This window comes from Bubalus bubalis, chromosome 4 (genome assembly GCF_019923935.1).
Source record: "Bubalus bubalis isolate 160015118507 breed Murrah chromosome 4, NDDB_SH_1, whole genome shotgun sequence".
Taxonomy (NCBI): domain Eukaryota; kingdom Metazoa; phylum Chordata; class Mammalia; order Artiodactyla; family Bovidae; genus Bubalus; species Bubalus bubalis.
Window position 1 is genome coordinate 54152347 of NC_059160.1, and position 23419 is coordinate 54175765.

The 23419-nt window shown below is 38.4% G+C and overlaps 2 protein-coding genes across 4 annotated transcripts in view; one reads left to right on the forward strand and one right to left on the reverse strand.

Annotated features, from left to right (window-relative positions):
• LOC102391658 (PARP1 binding protein) overlaps window positions 1-8368 on the reverse strand; it is a 67865-nt gene extending 59497 nt beyond the window's left edge. For 2 of the 3 annotated variants that reach the window (XM_006058805.4, XM_044941429.2), the window contains exons 1-3: window positions 8260-8366; window positions 6942-7033; window positions 4503-4658 (exon numbers count right to left, since the gene is read on the reverse strand). In XM_006058805.4, the coding sequence (XP_006058867.1) occupies window positions 4503-4655 (153 nt within the window). In that variant the 5' untranslated portion in view covers window positions 4656-4658; window positions 6942-7033; window positions 8260-8366. Of the gene's footprint in view, window positions 1-4502; window positions 4659-6941; window positions 7034-8259 lie in introns of all 3 variants that reach the window. The other variant, XM_006058806.4, reaches the window with a different exon arrangement.
• The window catches only part of NUP37 (nucleoporin 37), a 54229-nt gene continuing 39164 nt past the window's right edge, over window positions 8355-23419 (forward strand). Inside the window, exons 1-3 of the mRNA XM_006058803.3 lie at window positions 8355-8485; window positions 9715-9930; window positions 21285-21409. Of these exons, the coding sequence (XP_006058865.2) occupies window positions 9775-9930; window positions 21285-21409 (281 nt within the window). The 5' untranslated portion in view covers window positions 8355-8485; window positions 9715-9774. The remainder of the gene's footprint in view (window positions 8486-9714; window positions 9931-21284; window positions 21410-23419) is intronic.

Consider the following 23419-nt stretch of genomic DNA (forward strand, 5'->3'; position numbering starts at 1 on the left):
TTTTGCTAAGAAAACATGCCAGCTGGCGAATATTTGAAGGAAGTTCAAAACGTTCAATCCTTTAGTTCTCTGATGGACATAAGAAGGATTGTATTTCACAAGAATAAAATGAGAAAAAGCTAGTTACACTTATCAGAGTACTTGTACTTTTTACATTTTACCAAATGTATACTTGTATAATTATTGTACTTATATAATTATTCAAAATTTTAAATAAACTTTATTTTTTAACTAACTGGAATTCTTGTTTTTGAAAGAGAATAGATAGCAAGTTTACTTAAGAGCATTAATTGGATGTATGACCTTGAATAAGATACTGAAATCCCTGACTCAGCTTCCTTGGTTATAAAGTAAGATTGTACATATTAAATAACACCTGATAAACTGTAAGCAATCAAAACTGTCAGTTTCCTTTCTCTTTTCTTATTCAATGTAAAATAACAGTTTGTTGTGGGAAGGGTGGTAGATAAATAGAATATAATTTTTAAAACTGTTTCTTCCTATTTATTATATCACTATTGGATCATTTTCAAATCTGACAGTCAACCACAGGTGCTGTGACACCTTTCCACGAAGTTATAAAATTAATATTTTGTTTCATTCAAAGGAATATTCATAGGGTTCTTAAGGCTAGTTAAGTTGAAAAGTAGCCCTAATCGGGCAATGGCCAGACAAATTAAATCTACAGAACCAATTCCAAAAAAAGGAAAGGCTAAAATTTTATTTGCAATGTAGTAATGAAGGAGGAAATGGCAACCCACTCCAGTGTTCTTGCCTGGAGAATCCCAGGGATGGCGGGGCCTGGTGGGCTGCCGTCTGTGGGGTCGCACAGAGTCGGACACGACTGAAGCGACTTAGCAGCAGCAGCAGCAGCAATGAAGATCTGATAGAGTGCCTGATGAACTATGGACAGAGGTTTGTGACATTGTACAGTAGACAAGGATCAAGACATCCCCATGGAAAAATGCAAAAAAGCAAAATAGCTGTCTGAGGAGGCCTTACAAATAGCTGTGAAAAGACGAGAAGCGAAAAGCAAAGGAGAAAAGGAAAGATATAAGCATCTGAATACAGAGTTTCAAAGAATAGTAAGGAGAGATAAGAAAGCCTTCCTCAGCGATCAATGCAAAGAAACAGAGGAAAACAACAGAATGGGAAAGACTAGAAATCTCTTCAAGAAAATTAGAGATACCAAGGGAACATTTCATGCAAAGATGGGCTCCATATAGGACAGAAATGGTATGGAACTAACAGAAGCAGAAGATATTAAGAAGAGGTGGCAAGAATACACAGAAGAACTGTACAAAAAAGATATTCACAACCAAGATAATCACGATAGTGTGATCACTCACCTAGAGCCAGACATCCTGGAATGTGAAGTCAAGTGGACCTTAGAAAGCATCACTACGGACAAAGCTAGCGGAAGTGATAGAATCCCAGTTGAGCTGTTTCAAATCCTGAAAGATGATGCTGTGAAAGTGCTGCACTCAATATGCCAGCAAATTTGGAAACCTCAGCAGTGGCCACAGGACTGGAAAAGGTCAGTTTTCATTCCAATCCCAAAGAAAGGCAATGCCAAAGAATGCTCAAACTACCGCACAATTGCTCATCTCACACGCTGGTAAAGTAATGCTCAAAATTCTCCAAGCCAGGCTTCAGCAATATGTAAACGGTGAACTTCCAGATGTTCAAGCTGGTTTTAGAAAAGGCAGAGGAACAAGAGATCAAATTGCCAACATCCTCTGGATCATTGAAAAAGCAAGAGAATTCCAGAAAAACATCTATTTCTGCTTTATTGACTATGCCAAAGCCTTTGACTGTGTGGATCACAATAAACTGTGGAAAATTCTGAAAGATATGGGAATACCAGACTACCTGACCTGCCTCTTGAGAAATTTGTATGCAGGTCAGGAAGCACCAGTTAGAACTGGACATGGAACAACAGACTGGTTCTGAATCGGAAAAGGAGTATGTCAAGGCTGTATATTGTCAACCATTTATTTAACTTCTATGCAGAGTACATCATGAGAAATGCTGGGCTGGAAGAAGCACAAGCTGGAATCAAGATTGCTGGGAGAAATATCAATAACCTCAGAAATGCAGATGACACCACCCTTATGGCAGAAAGTGAAGAGAAACTAAAAAGCCTCCTGATGAAAGTGAAAGTGGAGAGTGAAAAAGTTGGCTTAAAGCTCAACAATCAGAAAACTAAGATCATGGCATCCGGTTCCATCACTTCATGGGAAATAGATGGAGAAACAGTGGAAACAGTGACAGACTTTATATTTTTGGACTACAAAAGCACTGCAGATGGTGACTGCAGCCATGAAATAAAAAGACACTTTCTCCTTGGAAGAAAAGTTATGACCAACTTAGATGTCATATTAAAAAGCAGAGACATTACTTTGCCAACAAAGGTTCGTCTAGTCAAGGCTATGGTTTTTCCGGTAGTCATGTACAGATTTGAGAGTTGGACTGTAAAGAAAACTGAGCACCGAAGAATTGATGCTTTTGAATTATGGTTTTGGAGAAGACTCTTCAGAGTCCCTTGGACTGCAGTGAGATCCAACCAGTCTATCCTAAAGGAAATCAGTCCTGAATATTCACTGGACGGACAGATGTTGAAGGTGAAACTCCACTGCAGTGAGATCCAACCAGTCTATCCTAAAGGAAATCAGTCCTGAATATTCACTGGACGGACAGATGTTGAAGGTGAAACTCCAATACTTTGGCCACCTGATGCAAAGAATTGACTCATTTGAAAAGACCCTGATGCTGGGAAAGATTGAAGGCAGGAGGAAAAGGGGACGACAGAGGATGAGATGGTTGGATGGCATCACCGACTCAATGGACATGGGTTTGAGTAAACTGCAGGATTTGGTGATGGTCAGGGAGGCCTGGCATGCTGCAGTCCATGGGGTCCCAAAGAGTCAGATACGACTAAGTAACTGAACTGAACTGAACATAAGGGAAGTATATCCAGTGAACATGGGTAAATGGAGCACACTGAAAGATATTGACAAAGTGTACAAGACAGCACCTAAAATACATGTAGAACTCTTTCAAAGAGTAAGAATAGAGGCAAAAATAAGTCAACAGTAAAGTAAGCTAGGAAGCCTGGCATGGGGTCCCAAAGAGATGGACATGACTTAGCGACTGAACAACAAAGTAAGCATAGGATATGAATAGACAGTTTAAGAAAAAGATACCTCAAAAGGTATCCTTTTAAAGGTGTACTTAAGCACCGTTTAAAATTCCTAATTTTTAGGTATTAAATTATTCTTACTTTTTCAAAATGATGGTTCTAGTCACTATTTTTTCTCAATGGCTTTATGTGCTAACATGAGAAATGTTCAAATATGTCAATGTCTAATTTGAGAGGGTAATTTTACTAGTATATGAAATGTAAAAGTCTGGGAACTACTGACATATAGAATTAAAATAATTCATCAGAATGTCATTTCACTATCTAGCCCAACAGACCCATTGAAAACATTTTACCCTTCAAAAATTTTCTTCTCTAGTCAAGATAATGCTAAGTCTCCTGACCATTTTCAAACCATCATGATTTTAATCCCCCTGGATGCTTACTCTGAACTGATTATCTTCTTCACCACTTCTTCAAATTCTTCCCATCTGAAGACTTCCCTCTTTTAAGTATATTATGTAAAGTCCAAGAAGACTTTCCTTACCACTGCAGCCTAGATTCATCCTTCTTTCATCTGAACATCGCTCAACCCTTAGGTAGAACTTATTTCAAACACTCTTATCCCAAGCCAACTGTGCAAAAATCACTTCAGGTTATAAAGATTAAAAGTTTGCTTAAAAAATAAGACAATTTCCAGGGTCTCAGTCAAGATCAGGAAAATCAGTGTCCAAGATTAGGGCACAGGAGCCAGTACTTTTTAAAAGCCCTCCCAAGTGATTCTGCTTCACAGCCTGGCTTAGGAATAATTAATCTATACCACAGAGTCTGAAATTAGTCATAAAATACTTGATTACATTTAAATAAACATTATGTGTGCCTTCTAGAACTTTTTGCAGAAGTCTTATAAAAATAATTTTTAACCATAATAATCATAATAGTTGTATGTTTACCTTAAAATTGGCATCACCGACTCGATGGACCTGAGTTTGAGTGAACTCAGGGAGTTGGTGATGGACAGGAAGGCCTGGCATGCTGCGATTCATGGGGTCACAAAGAGTCGGACACGACTGAGCGACTGAACTGAACTACCTTAAAATTATAAATTAAACATCAAATGTGCATGTCACACATTAAATTATACATATAAAAGCTTCACTTTTGACAAATTAACAAATCATTTCAAATCCAATGGCAATATTTTGACACAGACACACAGAGACATTTGTGAATATAGTATAATGACATTATCATAGAAGGGCACATATTGCTCAGAAATTAATGCAATTAAGCTTATTCAAATGGGCAGCAACCAAAATTCACTTTTAAAAAAAAGTTAACCTAAATACAGTCTACTAACCTGTTTGTTGTTCTCTGCCATGGAAAGCTGCAATGCCAAGAGCATGGAGTCTGCACCACACACAGTAGTTCTCTCAGAGTTACAAAGAGTGTGCCAGTTCCTTCTGAACTCTTTAATCATATCCAAGATAGACTTCTGATTCAGCCCAGCCATCCTCTTAATGTAGGACAGAATGCAATGTTAAAAAGCCATATTTTAATTGGAAATTAACATTTAACATGTGTAAGGAAGCAGAGTAAGAGAAAAATAGTGAACAAGAGATCATTTCATATATACTACGACTGCTTTTAATTAAATTTAGAAAAACAGAGTGATACAATTTCCACCCAATCATACTTTCCTCTCCTTTAGTTTTCTTAAACCAAATCTTGTAAAACAATGAAATCCAACCATCGATCTGAGAATTAATACAAAACAGATAAAGGCAAATTCTGCAAACATGATTATAGACACAAACATAGCAAGCTGTATTTTTTAAAATATTTATTTTGAAATAGATGGTGATATCTATGGCAGAAGACAAAACAAAGTCAATTTCCTCTCATCCTTGTATTATCCCAAAAGGGGTGGTCTATTTTCCACCCCTTTGAATCTGGGTTAGCCTTGTAACTTGATTTGATCAATAGAATGTGACAAGAATGACATCACAAGCGTTCCAAGCCTAGATCTAGTTCCCAAAGGCCCATGCAGAAAGAGTTAATATGGGAGACCCGACTACTATCTTTTAAAAAGCATGTTTACAGGGTTGGCCCTTGGTTGGCATCTGGAAACTTAAGATTTCAGGAAGATTTTCAGTAAGAATGGTTCATTGCACTTAAACTATTTGTACAAACAATATAGCTTATGCTGATAGGCTTTTCTTTTTAGTCTATAATTTGGGAACATAGAAGATATCTACATGTTCAAACCCCAGTAAAAAGCCTGGGGACTGAATCTCTAAAGAGCTACCCTGACAGACAACATTTCATGTGCTGTCATAACTTGTTGCTAGGAGAATTAACTATATCCTGTGTGACTCCCCTAAGAGAAGACTTTTGTAAGTTTGTGCTTGATTTTTCCTGGAGTTCACCCCCATGTACCTTCTCCCTTTGCTGATTTTGCTTGGCATCTTTTTGCTGTAATATATTATAGCATGAGTACAACTATATGCTGAGTCCTTTGAGTCCTCTTAGCAATCTTGGGGGCCTCCTGACACAAGCCTACAGTTTTAGCTCTTACTCTCTCGCTATTCTCTGAATGCCATATGAAGAACTGCAAATGAGCCTGCTAGAAAGGCTGTGTGGAGGAGAACCAGCTGATAGGCTGCTGCTGCTGCTGCTGCTGCGTCACTTCAGTCGTGTCCAACTCTGTGCAACCCCACAGATGGCAGCTCACCAGGCTCCTCTGTCCCTGGGATTCTCCAGGCAAGAATATTGGAGTGGGTTGCCATTTCCTTCTCCAAGCTGATAGGCACTCCAGCTGATAACCAGCACCATGAACAGACATGTGAGTGAGGCTATCACAGATTACCTACACCCAATCAACCTGTCAGATGATATACAGCACCCTAAGTGACCCTCGACAAGACCAGCAGAACCATGTAGCTGAGTACAGCCCAAATCGTTGATCCTCAGAATCATAAACATTTAAAATGGCTGTTGTTTAACACCACTTAAACTTCAGAGTGGTTTGTTACACAGCAATAGACAACCAAAACAATAATAGCTAATACTTAGAAGGTTTCTTGGAGCCAGGTACTTTTCAAAAGCTTAATATTTATTACCTCATTTAATCTTCACAAGAGTCCTGAGGAAGGTCTGTTATTATCCTCATTTTACACCTGAAGAAACTGACACCCTATGCTGCTGAGCTAGCAAATGGCCAAACAAACCTAAATTCAAGACGCCTAACTCCAAAAGTGTGCACTTTTATTATCACTACAACTTTTTTTCCCTACTCTTTTAAGTACCCTAGTCTCCAACATAGTCACATGCCATTATCTTATTTTGGGTATTTTACTATTCACATTCAATCAATTTACTCCGTTATCTTTTTCTTCCTTTTTTCATATGACATAAACAGAATCCAGGATGTTTACTAGGTATCTTGGGTTTGCATGATTAAAAAAAATAAATGGGTATGTGCCATTTACAAAACAATAATTTGCAGACATAATCAGGGATGCAATTTAAAGATACAAGTAGAAGACTATAAAGGATCTACAAAAATACAAATCCAAGTAAACAGTAAAATTGTCTTCAAAATATCACCTTCATCTCTTATAAGAAAAAAATATAAAGTGAAGAAATAAAGTTTCAGTAACATGATCAGTTTGCCTAGAATCAATATTTAGTAGTAAATTATTTACTGGTATTATTTAAACATACTATGAGTTCGGATTGCTAAGAATGAAAACTAATCTGGAATTAGACTGTTCTGAATTCTGGCTCCACCACTTACAAGCTGTGAGAACTCCAAGTTATGTCACCTCTCTCTGCCTCAGCTTCCGTATGAAGCTTCCTTGTGAAACCTTCCTTCCTTTTGTTTTCCAACTGAAAACAAAAATAATAATAGTACTATCTCAGAGGGTTTTGTGAAAAGTAAATGACATAAGTACAAGATTAGTTTTTAGAACAACGCCTCGCACATATAAAAGTCCATCTTATTCAGGAGTTAGAACACTTTTGGAAAGGTTCCAACAGTAAACAGTGAGGTGTGCAGGACATAAGGTCTCTTACAACTATTCAAACTTCACCTTGCAGGGTGAAACTAGCCACAGACAATACATAAACAAATGAGTACAGCTCGGCTTTGGCAAAATTTTACAGAAATTTAAAGATCATAAAATTTTCACATATTATAAAATATTATTCTGCTGGACTTTTTGTTTTTTTTCCAACCAACCAAACACGTAAAATTAGCTCACGAACTGGCTGCACAAAAACAGGCAGTACCACCAGTTAGCCAAGCCTCTAGCCTTGACTCTTTCAGTAGCTAGCTGGCTGCGTGAGTCTAAGCAACAAGCCCTGACTGCCTAGGAAGATGTAGACTACTTCCAGAAATCAAGGAGACAATGATTATGCAAGTATTCTGAATGTCAGGCTGCAACATACAAAGTGTAGTAGAAGATAGCAGCAATAATAACCACTTGTTTCTAGCATTTGGATTCCAAGCTGCACTGCAGCAAAAATTATAAGGCAGGAAAATGTCACTGGGGAGCCAGTGTGAGATGGATAAAAGAGACATGCCAGGGTCCCCATTTACTGGCTGTATGTCCTTCAGTATTTAAAACCTCTGATGAGCATAAATTTCTTCATCTGTAAAACGGAAATGATTATCTCCTAGTTCATAAAATTAGGACACGTTAGTGAGACAGTAAATAATCGACCTAGTGCTGGACACTTAGGAGGTGCTCAATAAAAAAGGGCATCGTTGCTGCTCATGGTATGCAGGTCCTAACAGTTCTTTGGGCGGAAGTAAAAGGGAGAGGGCGAAAGTGGAGTCTACCTAAGCCTGGTTTCCTGCCTAACTAAGTAATCTAAGTAGGGCTCTGTGGACCTTATTCCTCCAGTCAGCAGATGATCCCTCAGCACCTTCCAGCTCCATCAATGGAACATAAGAACTCTGTTCAATACCCCCAGACCAAAACCAGGCCCCGGAGCAAAAACACTCCACAAATATTACTCTAGGCAACCACATGGCGCTCTGCTGTTACCGAAAAACCCTCACAAGTCGCAGCTTAAAGCCTGCAGACGGACGAGAAAAAGGTGACACTCACCTGGCTCGGGGAGAACCCAGTAGGTGCAGACTCCCCTGAAGAAGGCTCCAGCTGGCTGCACAAGGGCAACTGTTCCAGAGATCGCGGGTTTACATTTTAAATCTCGCGGGAGGGCCCGTCAGCCAATCGCAGCTCCCGCCCTCTGACCCGGAAGCAGAGCCGGCGCGCGCCGCAGCAGCCCGAGGTGAACAGCAGTTCGGCTTTAGCTGCTTCCAGGCGCCCTCCGGTGCGTATCGCGCGTGAGCCCAAGGGGCATCCCTGCTCGGCTGCGGGTCGCCACGCGCCTCCAATCTATCCGTGGGAGTTCCTCCTCTCCTCGGGCTGTTCCCCACCCCTGTTCCTTTCGATCTCGGGCTCCGGGAGGTAGTGGCGGGGTCTCGCGGTATTTGCGTGGCTCTGGAAGAGGTGTCAGGGCTATGCTGGGACTTCTGTTGTTCTCTCCCTCCCCTGTTTTCGCAGTTTTAGAGGGGCGAGTCCAGCCCGCTTTGTACAGTGAGACCCTGAAACTGTAATTAGACTGGTCACTGCTTTAATGAACAATTAGAAACCGAGTTTCCTATTCTGGAATCTTTTGCACTTCCCACACTGCTGCCTTACCTATTGGTCTCTTTTTACAACTGTTTAGTCCCAGATGCCCACTCTTAAGGTTACTAGGTTATAGACTTCCCGAGGCGGAACTCATATGATTTCTTAGTAGATTACTCATCAGATATTTGATGTGTTTGCTATCAAGCCCAGCTGTTTTCAGGACAATTACCGTCCCATTAAAAAAAAAAAAAAACAAAACCAAAAAAGTGACCTCTTCAGAATCTGTAAGTCTCATCTGGGAATGCTACTTTGAGAATGCACACCAGGCCATGAAACATTAGCTGAAGTTTTGTGCCTGGTTTTATTAATACTATTTTGTATCCCATTTTGGCATTCCTTCCTCCAGATTGTATATTTTGTATCTGCTTATGTTATAGTACTGTTCACACTGAATCATAAATAACCCTGGATTGTGAGCTCTTTCAAAACAGGCTTTTGTGTTTCTCTTTATTGTACTGGTGCCCAACACTTAGAAAGTCTCACATTCTGGCTCCTCTTATGAGATTAGCAAGCGAGTTAACCATGTGAAGTCTCGATTTCTTCATCTGTAAAAAGGGGATCATAGTACCTCCCTCTTAGGTTTGTGCAAGTATTAGGCATGGTAATGTTTGTAAAATACTTAATGGTGGCGCTTGCAGGTAGAGCTCCATAATGTTAATGATCATTAATTTTTTATGAGTATATTTTCTAGTAGTGTAATTCCATCTTTAAGTACTCCCTGTCCTTTAAATAATCCAAACAGAATTTTGTAGTGACTCTCTGCAAGTACCATTCATTCACAAAGTAGTTGAATAATTTTTTTTTTGAGCTGCCTGTCATCACATCCTAACACTTTGATGGTTTCTGTTTCTGTGCTGTAATCCACAGTCCTGTGACCTTGTCCAATAGAAGGCCATTTTTGCAGCTGCACAAGTTTTGCCATACAAGATGAAGCAAGATGCCACAAGAAATGCTGCCTACACTGTGGATTGTGAAGATTATGTGCATGTGGTAGAATTCAATCCCTTTGAGAGTGGGGATTCAGGAAACCTAATTGCATATGGTGGCAATAATTTTGTGTTCGTTGGCACCTGTACATTTCAGGTTAGTGTACAAAACTGCACTGAGTGACAGTGAAGATGTTACACTGAAAAGAAAACTTATACACACTTTGGTAATTTTCACTAAACGTTGAAAGTATACTGAGCTTAAATGTAAAAAAAAATGAGATGAAGAACTACCGAGAAAGACATTCCTAGTAATATATGCCTAATATTTGTGCAAACATTGAATAAGTATTGAAAAGGAAGAATACAGTTGACCCTTAAACAACACAGATTTGAACTGCATAGTTCACTTATACATGGATTTTTTTTTTTTTTTTCAGTAGTAAATACTAGGATACTATAGAATCTGCAGTTAGTTGAATCTGCAGATGCCAAGGAACTGCCCACAGGGAGAAAAATGAAAGTATCAGTCTCTCAGTGGTGTCAGACTCTTTGCGACACCATGGACTATAGCCTGCCAAGCTCTTCCTCTGTCCATGGAATTCTCCAGGCAAGGATACTGGAGTAGTTGCCATTCCCTTCTCCAGAGGATCTTCCTGACCCAGGGATCGAACTGGATCTCGCGCATTGTCGGCAGATTCTTTACTATCTGAGCCACAGGGAGGCTTACTGCAAGTTACACCAGGATTTTCAACTGTGTGGAGTCACTGCCCTAACCCCCATTATTCAGGGGCAAGGCCATATACATATATAAGGCTCCTCTTATGCTTCATGATTAGAAATGGAATATTCTAGTAATTGAAGGTTATAATTAACTATACCTTGTTATGTGCAGGGAAAATACCAATTAAATGAGATCTGATTAATTACTAAATCCAGCTTTTCTGTATTCCACTTTGACATAGGGAAAAAAAAAAAAAACAAGCTAGTAGTATGGAGAGCTTAAAAATGATCTTCCAGGAGATTTTATAGCTGTGATGATATCAGCTTTCCTAGTTGCTCTCATGCTTTTTATATATCTAGAGTATACAGACTATGAGATCTACAATTGAACAGGCAATTCAGCATAGTCATTAAGACTGTGAACTCTGGAGCCAAAATGCCTGGGTTTTTGTGCCTGCCTGGCTTTACCTCTTAATAGCTAGATGACCTTGAGCAGGTACTTAACCTCTCTTCTATAAAAATGAGAACAATTATACACTTGACTCTTGAACATTGTGGAGGTAAGGGCTGCCAATGGATGCAGTCAACATCCAGGTGTAACTATAGTTCCCTGATTCCTCATCCATGGATTCAATCAACAGCAAATCATATAGTCCTCTAGTAGGTATGTTTTGAAAAATATCTGTATATAAGTGGACACAGTTCAAAATCATGGTTTTCAAGGGTCAGCTGTACTTAACAGGATTTTGTATGAATGTCATAAGTTAGCATGTACAGTTCCTATGTAGTATCTGACACATTTAATACATATGACTGTCATCGATTTGGTCAGGCACACTCAGGCACAGCCCCATATTTAATGGTGTGGCACACATCACATTTTCTCACAGGAAAGCTAGTTCTACGTGTCAGAGAGAATTTGAACAATAGGAGGTCAACCCTCAGGAACCTCTGGTTAATCCTTTGTTTATCAGAATGTTATCTATGTAACACTGTTTCCTAGATTAAGGTTAATCGGTGAGGTAATTTGGCAGTGACCAATTTTCAAAGATTTTAAATAACTTTAACACCAAAGTGATATTATAAACATTGTAAATATTATTTCCTCTTTTACAGAGGAGGCAGTTTAGTATCTTACAGTATTTTAACATCATAAATGCAATTTGACATTTTACAGTGGCATAAATGTATTAGGTTATACACAACTAGACTGCATGTATATTTATCCTAAAAAGAAAGTATGAATTAAAAGCTTCCGTTGGTTGGTGTCTGAGTAGAACACAGGAGTTCTTACATTATCCCACATTGCCTCTTAGAGTTGGGGTAGGAATTTCTAGCTTTTAGGCTGAATATGACCTTCAGCCTGATCTCAGCTGGACCAGGTTAAGATCTCATCACGTTAGGATCATAAAAAGTCACATAGTTAGGAGAAATAATACAACACACTCTTGAAAAAAACCAAAGGGAAACCATTTTTCTAATGCACACTACTAACCTACAAAAGAAAAAAGCAGCCTCCTACAAATGAAATTGAATTTTGTTTCAGTGCTTTAGAAATTAATAGCTAATTGTATTCAAAAGTACTGAAAAAATATGCTTTGCTTTATGTTCACCCAAGGAGTTCTGAGGGAGAAAGTCAAGAAGAGAGGAAAAAGAAGGCAAAGAAGTGATGGGTAGCAGAGAGAAAAAGGGAGCAAAAGGTGGAAGGTGACAAAATGAGGGGGGAAAAAAAAGAGCAAAAACATTTGTATTGCTCTGTAACTGTTTGTGGTCACAGACATTATCCCTGTGGACCCTTAGACTGTGAGGCTGGCAATGTGGGTCTTAACCCCAAATAACCTAAGGAAAGAATTAGACTTTTATTAACTTATCAAGCAGTGAACACAAATTATCTTCTGTGCCAGGTATTGGGGATACAGTTAAACAACTATCTCTGTCCTCATGGAGTTTCCATTCTACTTTAAAGGAATGCAAGGATTTATCTGACTAATAACTGAAAAAACAAACTCTATACTAGATTTTTAAACCCCTGTTCTTTTCCTCCTGTGCTGCTATTCAGAGCGGTTGAAGCCATAGTTCAAACAGTTCTAGAGAAATGAGTTCCAGTAATTTGCCAGGGGAGATTCAGATTGCTGCTTCTGAAATTATTTTTTTATCTAATTAAGCACTGTTGAACATTGTTCCTAGTCTCTAATGTTAGAACTTTCAAGTTCTGTAGCACTCAGTTTCTTATCTTCAAAAAAAAAAAACTAGGAAAAACTGAATTGAAAGATTTCACATTGCTGTCAGAAGGGCAATCCTCACTCTAAGACTATTAGGAAAACACTGCTGATATAGTAAATTTGAATTTCCACAAAGCATTTTTCAGAATTTCATGATATTCTTTTGAATATGTTGGAAATTTGAGCCAAGTGACAGTACTGTTGGTTGGTGTCATATATTTGTCAAATACTCATTAATTGCAGATCAGGTGCTGGGAACTAACAATACATATTTTAAAAAATCAAGGACCCTGCCCTCGAGGAGATGTTTAAATGTAATGCAATAAGATAATGCTATAAAAGTAAAGAGTAGAGGGAGCATGAAAGTTTCTAATTCTGTTTAAAGGGTGGTCAATAATAAATTGCATATACCTGAAACTAATACAACATTGTAAATCTGTTGTAAATCAACTATACTCTAATAAAATTAATTTAAAAAAATAATGAATTGCAACCTCTACTGGAACTTGGATGAGAAGACTTGGACAAGCACATTGAATTTATATAGAACATGAAGTTGAAAAGGCTACCTAATGCTTTGGGTGACAGACTTAATTTAACAAATTTTTATTGAGCACCTGTTATATGCCAGACTCTCTGCTCAAAATCCAAATATTGTTTTAATAGATCCAATCCAAAATTGGATTAAACTGCCAAAGGAACTTAATTCAGTGCTGTCCAATAAAAATAGAATGTGAGCCACAAATATAAATTTCAATGTCGTAGTAACCACATTATGAAAAGTAAAAAGCAGGTGAAATTAATTTTAATAATGTATTTTTACCCAGCATATCCAATATATTTTATGTGTGTAACGAATATAAAAATTATTAATGAAATCCTTACATATTTCTTTTATACTAAGTCTATGAAATCTGGTGTGGATTTTGCACTTTATAAAGTGTGCATCTTGGACCAGCCACATTTTTCCAGTGCTTAATAGCCCCATGGGGCTAATGGCCACCAGATTGGACACCACAGCTCTATATTCTGTGCTGTAAATTGACAGTAATATCTAGTGTTTACTTCAGTTCTTAGCAGTGTATTATGATTCAAAGGAGATAATGTATTTGAAGACAGATTTCAAAGTGGCATTAAAAAGTTTAAAACCATCATGTGAAAGAGGGATTAACCTCAGAATGGTAACTTTTATGTCATCAATTCTGTTTGAGTGGAGTTGTTACTTACGGTGCTTTAGGACTAAGGCTGAAACTGCCTCTTTAAGTGTGTTCACCTAGTGGAGGTCAGTTAATGACCAGACATGTGTTGTCACTGAGTTAAACTACCTCAGTGATGGTTCCAGAGAGCAGAATTCGGAGCAATGAATAGAATTTACATGGAAACAGATTTTGGTTTAATGTTAAAGAGGACTGTTGTAATAATTAGAACTACCCCCAAACTGAATAAATTCCCCACAAAAGTAGCTAGTTCTCTCTCACTTGGAAATATTCAGAGAAGGATTATGTAAACTTTTTTTCAAATGTTCTACTAGAGATTTAAGCATTAGATAAAAGAAGTAGACTAGGTAAACTTTACAGTCTCATCCAACTAAAATTCTGTATTTGGCCTTAAATGGGTGTGGTGGGAAGAACAGCCAATTTCAAACCCTTAGAGTAGCCCTTTCATCAGCCTGGCTTTGCCCCAACCTCAAATATGCTGGAGACTTATATAATGATGTGCATTATAGCAAGTTTTCCAAAGTATCTTAATTTCCTGCCTATACAATACTGCCTACACCTCAAGCTAAACCCAAAATAGCATTCCTCTCTGCCTATACCACACGCACACACCCTGGCCTTTTAGTTGGCTCAGTGTTAGACATTGCTGCCAGGAAAAATGGTTTCACTGGTGATACATAAAATGCAGACTGTATAGTCACTGGGATTTCTTTATCCCCATGACCACCCAATAACTCCATATGTACTTTAGTAACAAATTATGGGACCTAATTGTCAATACTGTTGTTACATTAGCAAAAATAGTGTGTTTTGATGGTAAAAAGTTCATTTTTAAAGATTAGTTTGTCAGTGTGGAAAAATAGATATAACCCAATCTATAAAGTCAGCTGTGATTAGGCTCCTAACCTTATTTTTAAGTTCCTTAGTGATTGCTGCCTTGGCATATCTAGCTGTTAACTATACAGTTAATATACAGACAAATTATGAAGTAATAAAATTTGACAGTGTTTTTTTTTCCTTGATAAATACATTTGTTTCCCTTTTTATGTTTTTATGGAAAAACCTTTTTCTATTAAGTTCACCTGAAATGTAAAGTTATTTTCAAAGGGTATCTGAATTATGTAGCGAAAGGTATATGTAATGTTTGTGAAATGATTATGCTAGGATTCCAAAGGCTATCCTGGAAAAATCAATACATCCACTAGGATTCAATTAAAGTACACATTGTAAAACTTTGGATTTAGATTCAGGATGCATGGAATTCTTAGAACAATCCTTCACATAACTTCTATCTATATAGACATATCAGTCAGTCAGTCAGTTCAGTCGCTCAGTTGTGTCCAACTCATTGCGACCCCATGAATCGCAGCATGCCAGGCCTCCCTGTCCATCACCAACTCCCAGAGTTCACTCAGATTCACATCTATTGAGTCGGTGATGCCATCCAGCCATCTCATCCTCTGTCATCCCCTTTTCCTTCTGCCCCCAATCCTTCCCAATTCAATTAAATATCAAGTTTCACCTGAATTTTCCCCCAGATCCTATTTTATAATCTAAAAAACTTTTATAAAGGATAACTATAGTCACTTAACACAGACGATTCCTTGGGCAACTTTGTCATGAAAATTTTTAGTCTCTAGATCCATGTAGGGTTTTGATTTAAATAACAAAAAGATGATTTATTTTTTAAATGACAATATTTTAAGCTTATACAGTGTGTTTTAAAATGTATATTACTGATAAAAAGTATAAAGAATAATAATAGTAGATCCCTGTATACTTACTCGGAGAAGGCAATGGCACCCCACTCCAGTACTCCTGCCTGGAAAAGCCCATTGATGGAGGAGCCTGGTAGGCTGAAGTCCATGGGGTTGCTGAGGGTCGGACACGACTGAGCAACTTCACTTTCACTTTCATGCATTGGAGAAGGAAATGGCAACCCACTCCAGTGTTCTTGCCTGGAGAATCCCAGGGACGGGGGAGCCTGGTGGGCTGCCGTCTATGGGGTCGCACAAAGTCGGACACGACTGAAGTGACTTAGCAGTATACTTACTACCTAGCTTCAGAAAGGGAACAGCAACTCTTTTGAAGCCCCCTAGGTTTTCTTTCCTTACCACCTTTTCTTCTCAGCCCCAGGACATAACCATGTGTGAAATTTCATTTTTCTTCAGTTGCCATGTGTTGGTGTTGCAAATCAATATATTGTTTTTCATGTTTTAAACTTTGTATCAGTGAAATTATTCTGTATTATGTTCTTCTTCTCTTCATTATTAAAGGGCTTCCCAAGTGGCCCAGTGGTAAAGAATCCACTTGCCTGTGCAGGAGACACAAGAGACATGGGCTCAATCCTTGGGACGGGAAGATCCCCTGGAGTAGGAAATGGCAACCCACTTGAGTATTCTTGCCTGGAAAATTCCATGGACAGAGGAACCTGGTGGGCTACAGTCCATATAGGGTTGCGAAGAGTCAGACACAACTGAGCACCACCCCCACCAAATTAACTATTTATTAGATTCTCCCTTGTCAAAGTTCATATATCTTCATTGTACTATGGTATTTTATAATATGAATATACCACAATTAATCTATTCCTCATTTGGAAGTATTTTTCTATTGAAAGTGTAACATGCATATTCTTGTGCATATTCCATGTGTTTTGTTACCTTCTCCTTTCATCTTTTTCCTCCCTGATAGTTTGGAAGTTTACATGTTATTTCTCTTCTTTTAATGGTTACCAAAGGTATTTAATATGTATCCTTAATTAGACAAAGCTAAAATTAATACCTTTACTTCATGAATAGAGCAAGAACCTTTGACACTTGAACTGCTATCACCCACTACAGACTTATATTATTATTTTAGTTCTCTATCATTTTTCTTTTCATTTTAACCCACAAATTCAGCATTGTTTTATGTGTCTAGTATTTGTTTAATCCACATGTTTGCCTTTGATTTTTCACTCACTGTTCCTTATGTCTCAGGTCTGCTTTCTGGGGTCATTTTTCTTTACCTGAAAGATATTCTTTATTACAAGAAAAAGCTTAAATTTCTTCTGTGGAATAGTAAATATTTTAAGCTTTGCCAGCCATTTAAGGTGTCTGTTGCAAATTATTATTTGTTTTTTACAGCTCCTTAAACATATAAAAATGATTCTCAGCTTGTCAGGTCGGATCAGTCGCTCAGTCATGTCCGACTCTTTGCGACCCCATGAATCGCAGCACGCCAGGCCTCCCTGCCCATCACCAACTCCCAGAGTTCACTCAGACTCACGTCCATCGAGTCAGTGATGCCATCCAGCCATCTCATCCTCTGTCGTCCCCTTCACCTCTTGCCCCCTATCCCTCCCAGCATCAGTCTTTTCCAGTGAGTCAACTCTTCGCATGAGGTGGCCAAAGTACTGAAGTTTCAGCTTTAGCATCATTCCTTCCAAAGAAATCCCAGGGCTGATCTCCTTCAGAATGGACTGGTTGGATCTCCTTGCAGTCCAAGGGACTCTCAAGAGTCTTCTCCAACACCACAGTTCAAAAGCATCAATTCTTCGGCTCTCAGCCTTCATCACAGTCCAACTCACATCCATACATGACCACAGGAAAAACCATAGCCCTGACTAGATGAACCTTTGTTGGCAAAGTAATGTCTCTGCTTTTGAATATGCTATCTAGGTTGGTCATAACTTTCCTTCCAAGGAGTAAGCGTCTTTTAATTTCATGGCTGCAGTCACCATCTGCAGTGATTTTGGAGCCCAGAAAAATAAAGTTTGACACTGTTTCCAATGTTTCCCCATCTATTTCCCATGAAGTGATGGGACCGGATGCCATGATCTTCATTTTCTGAATGTTGAGCTTTAAGCCAACTTTTTCACTCTCCACTTTCACCTTCATCAAGAGGCTTTTTAGTTCCTCTTCACTTTCTGCCATAAGGGTGGTGTCATCTGCATATCTGAGGTTATTGATATTTCTCCAGGCAATCTTGATTCCAGCTTGTGTTTCTTCCAGTCCAGTGTTTCTCATGATGTTCTGCATATAAGTTAAATAAACAGGGTGACAATATACAGCCTTGATGTATTCCTTTTCCTATTTGGAACTAGTCTGTTTTTCCATGTCCAGTTCTAACTGTTGCTTCCTGACCTGCATACAAATTTCTCGAGAGACAGATCAGGTGGTCTGGTATTCCCATCTCTTTCAGAATTTTCCACAGTTTAGTGTGATCCACACAGTCAAAGGCTTTGGCATAGTCAATAAAGCAGAAATAGATGTTTTTCTGGAACTCTCTTGCTTTTTCCATGATCCAGCGGATGTTGGCAATTTGATCTCTGGTTCCTCTGCCTTTTCTAAAGCCAGCTTGAACATCTGAAAGTTCACGGTACACATATTGCTGAAGCCTGGCTTGGAGAATTTTGAGCATTACTTTACTAGCGTGTGAGATGAGTGCAATTGTGCGATAGTTTGAGCATTCTTTGGCATTGCCTTTCTTTGGGATTGGAATGAAAACTGACCTTTTCCAGTCCTGTGGCCACTGCTGAGTTTTCCAAATTTGCTGGCATATTGAGTGCAGCACTTTCACAGCATCATCTTTCAGGATTTGGAATAGCTCAACTGGAATTCTATCACCTCCACTAGCTTTGTTGGTAGTGATGCTTTCTAAGGCCCACTTGACTTCACATTCCAGGATGTCTGGCTCTAGGTCAGTGATCACACCATCGTGATTATCTGGGTCGTGAAGATCTTCTTTGTACAGTTCTTCTGTGTATTCTTGCCATCTCTTCTTAATATCTTCTGCTTCTGATAGGTCCATACCATTTCTGTCCTTTCTCAGCTTGTGGGCCATACCAAAGCAGACCATAGACCAGATTTGGCTCCTGGGTCATAGTTTGCCAGCCCCTGCTTTAGAAGATCCTTTAGTGAGACTTTATTGATGCCAATCGTTGGTTTTGGTTTTTATGAAAATACCTTTAAAACAGCTTCATTCTTGAAATACTAGTTTGTTGTGGCTACAGTTCAACAGTTTTTTGTATCATTTTGAAGATATTTCACTGACTTCCCGCATTTGTTTCTGCTATGAAGCTGATGGTTGTTCTAATTATTACTCTTTTATGCTATGCTATGCTATGCTAAGTCGCTTCAGTCGTGTCCGACTCTGTGCAACCCCATAGATGGCAGCCCACCAGGCTCCACCATCCCTGGGATTCTCCAGGCAAGAATACTGGAGTGGGTTGCCATTTCCCTCTCCAATGCATGAAAGAGAAAAGTGAAAGTGAAGTCTCTCAGTCGTGTCCGAGTTTTAGTGACCCCATGGACTGCAGCCTACCAGGCTCCTCCGTCCATGGGATTTTCCAGGCAAGAGTACTGGAGTGGGGTGCCATTGCCTTCAGGACCTCTATCTTTTCTTTCTGATTGCTATTACTAAGACCCTTATCTCACTCTTGCTCCTTCTCCCTCACTCCCCTCTTCTCACATACATGCACACCCATATGTGAGAGTTTGTGTGTTCTGAAGTTTTACTGTATAGTGTCTAGCTACAGATTTCTTTTTAAGCTGCCTTGGATTTATTATTTTTTCTGAATATACATATTGGTGCTTGTAATCAAGTATGAAGAATCCTTTGCCATTATCTCTTCAAATCTTGCCTCTTCCCCCATTCCTTTGACTGCTTTCTCCTACAACCCAAATTAGCTATATAGTGGAACTGCTCACTGAATCCCTCTTAACATCTCTTTTTGTCTTCTCTTAACTACATTCTGAGTAAGTTTTTCCATTCTGTCTTCCAGCTTCTCTGAGCATTGTTTATTTTTTTCTCATGATAGTATTTTCATCTATATGTTTTCATTTCGTTCTTTAATACCTGTCTGGTCACTTTGGGTAATCTCATGTTGCTTAGTCATATTTTTTGATTCGTCTACATCCTCAAAAATACATTTTTTTAATCTGATTTTTTAATGTCTCCAGGTTGATTCTTCTGTTTGTGGTATTTTGTTTTCATATGTAGTAGTGCATGCCTGTAAGATCATATTTGATTGAACTATATCTGTGAGAATTTTGATACCTGGGTAGAGGAAGTTCATCCAAAAAGAATGTGCCTTTATCCATCATGTGCTTGGGGCCACTAACAACATATGGACATTTTGAAATAAGTTTTCATTTTCTGGAGCACATAGTTAATGTGAATTCAAGCCCCAAACTTATGTTAGGGCCAGCCAGTGGTTGAGATTTCTCACGTTACTTTTTTCTTTTTCTTGGCCTTCAGCCATGGTACATACTTTGCATGGCGCTTTTGATTTTGATTTGAAGTAGTTTTCCCTACTTCCACTTTAAAGGTTCTGGATCTATGCAAAGGTCCCTGATCTGCATCCCTCTTTGTGTAGACACTAAGTTTTGTCTTCTGTCCCCTACAAACAAAAGTTATTAATTATTGGATGTGGGCAGATGTCCTTAAGATAGCTTTCTGCCTCTGTGCTAAGTTGCTTCTCTGGATTTGAATTTTTGCATTATTTTTGTGGTCAGAAAGCTTTTCAGGTTATTGTCCATATTGCCAGACAAAGATGACTTGACTTGTCAAAATTCATTCTTGTCTTCCCATGAGAATAAACTGAAATCATTTTAGTAGTACTGAATCAAATAGATAAGCTGACTTTATTAAACATCTTATCCAGAATCAAATATCTAAAAGACTTATCAGTAATTTGCATATCCACTCTTCATAGTAATGGTATAGATGAACAACAGTTTGTTCAATCCCACACATGTATGAAAGTGAAAGTGTTAGTTGCTGAGTTGTGTCCAACTATTTCCATGTATAATACTATGTGAAAATCATTGATACTCCTTATAATGACTTTGAGGCATCGTAAGGTAGTAGTAGTAAGGTACAAGGTATCTTATACATAATCAAAACTGTGTTCAGTATATATTTTTGATACTGTTATTTGATAATCCATGCATGTTACTTCATTTACCTAGAACATTCTGATTCTTAGAGCATTCCATTTTCATTGTGTTTGATGTGAAATATATTTACTATTAGGAATAAAATGTCTTTTTAGATAGTATAACAAGTATATTGTTTTTAGTTATCTTAGAGAGTTATTTTGTAACACTTAGACAGCTTTGAATATTTTTGTTGTTCAATAAACTGGGTGAAAGAAAATAAAAGTGAAATCACTCAGTTGTGTCTCACTCTTTGCGACCCCATGGATTATAGCCTAACATCTAATCTGCTTAATATCTAATCTGCTTTTTGAACTTCTCAAAAGAATATTCATGGCCCCCTGACAAATTCTTCATTATAATAAAATACACAGTTTTATACTGTTTTTCTCATGACTTATTTAAACATTTACTGTGTATGCTTAGGAGGAAGAAGCAGACGTTGAAGGAATTCAGTATAAAACACTACGAACATTTCACCATGGAGTCAGAGTTGATGGCATAGCTTGGAGCCCAGAGACTAGACTTGATTCATTGCCTCCAGTAATCAAGTAAGTTGAAAGTTATTAAATGCAGCATTTATTAATATCCTTTGTGTTAAGTGATCTGAAGCCTCTGATCATGGGGACGTTTTTCCTCCATTACCGCAACTCCAGGTGTTAGGTATTTTAATATTTGCTATTATTTCATAATTTAAGCTTATTGTTTAAATTTGTGACTTATATGCAGACGTAGCAGTGATGCCTTGAAGCATGTGTTTGAGCCTGACTACAAAGCTGTTTATGTGAGATTCCTATGAATCATAAATTCTTCACTGAATTTACCACTTATTGAAAGTGCAGCTTTGTTAAAATAACTAAATTTGATTGAGTCATTAATCACCCTTACTGCCCCATACATAAAATGAGGAAAGGAAAGTGAAGGCGCTCAGTCATGTCCAACTCTTTGCGACCCCGTGGACTGTAACTTACCAGGCTCCTCCATTCATAGGATTGTCCAGGCAAGAATCCTGGAGTGGGTTGCCATTTCCTTCTCCAGGAGATCTTCCCGACCCAGGGATTAAACCCAGGTCTCCCACATTGTAGGCAGATGCTTTACCATCTGAGCCACCAACTGTAGTTCTAATCCTTGGGCTTCAGTTTTGTGGAAAGCATTTGAAAAGAATGACTGCTTTTTGAGAAAAAAATTAACACACTTGCTGAGGCCTTCTTCACAAAGGCAATGATATGTCAGGTTATTTAAGGTCTGTTACAAAACACTAACCTTATTTCCATAAATGTCAGATCTAAAATGTATGTCTTCTTTTAGTAAACAATATTTAACAGTCATAATTTAGCTCTTACTGAGCTAACCTAATTTTTTTAAATTAAAGAATAATTTACATACAGTGAACTCAACTCTTAAAGGAACAGTTTGATCAGTGTTGACAAATACATGTACTTTTATAACCTAGATGCTAGTAATACATAGCATTTCTGTGACCCCCAAAAGATTCTTTGTGTTCCTTCTGGTTAATCCCTGTACCCCGTCCCCTGCCTAAGCAACTATTGATCCAATTTCTGTTATCAGAAATGAGTTTTGCCTAATTGATCTATTTCTTCCAATGGCTCTTAATTAATCATTGAAAAGGCATGGTACCAGAGATTTACCAACATATCTGGATTTCTAGATTAGGAGACTTGTTTTAACTTAAGCTTCCTTTAAATTAAATGTTTTAGGTGAGAAAAAAATATTAGCTTTAATGCAGTCAAAACTTGAGGAATTTAGATCCATATGATACTCATTTACCTAAAGACAATTGGAAATAAGCTCTGTTTTTCAATATAGACATACAAAGGCTTCCCAGCTGGCTCAGTGGTAAAGAATCCACCTGCCAATGCAGGAGACATGGGTTTGATACCTAGATGGAAGATCTCCTGGAGGAGGAAATGGCAACTGTTCTGGTGGAAATGGCAACCCCCTCCAGTATTATTGCCTAGAGAATCCTGTGAACAGAGGAGCCTGGTGGGCTGCTGTCCATAGGGTCGCATAGATTCGCACACGACTGAAGCGACTTTGCATGCATGCATGCATTAGAGAAGGAAATGGCAACCCACTCCAGTATTCTTGCCTGGAGAATCCCAGGGACGGAGGAGCCTGGTGGGCTGCCGTCTAGGGGGTCACACAGAGTCGGACACGACTGAAGCGACTTACAGCAGCAGCCAGTGTTCTTGCCTGAAAAATCCCATGGACAGAGCTGCCTGGCAGGCTATAATCCTTGGGGTCTCAAAGAGTCAGACACGACTGAGAGATTGAACAGATACGTGTACATACAGATATATAAGTTATTTCTTCCTCAGCCATAATCTGCCATGCTAAGAATCTAAGAATTTTAGGATTAAAGGCAAACTAGTTTAAAAATAGTTGTTTATTGCTTAGTTTGTTTTATAATATACATTGATGTACATCTAAACAATAACCTTAATAGGATCAGTATGATAATACTCCAACTTTTAGTAATAAATACACCAGCATTTATAGGTATAAAAAGATTATTATCTTTCATCTAATTTAGTGAATTT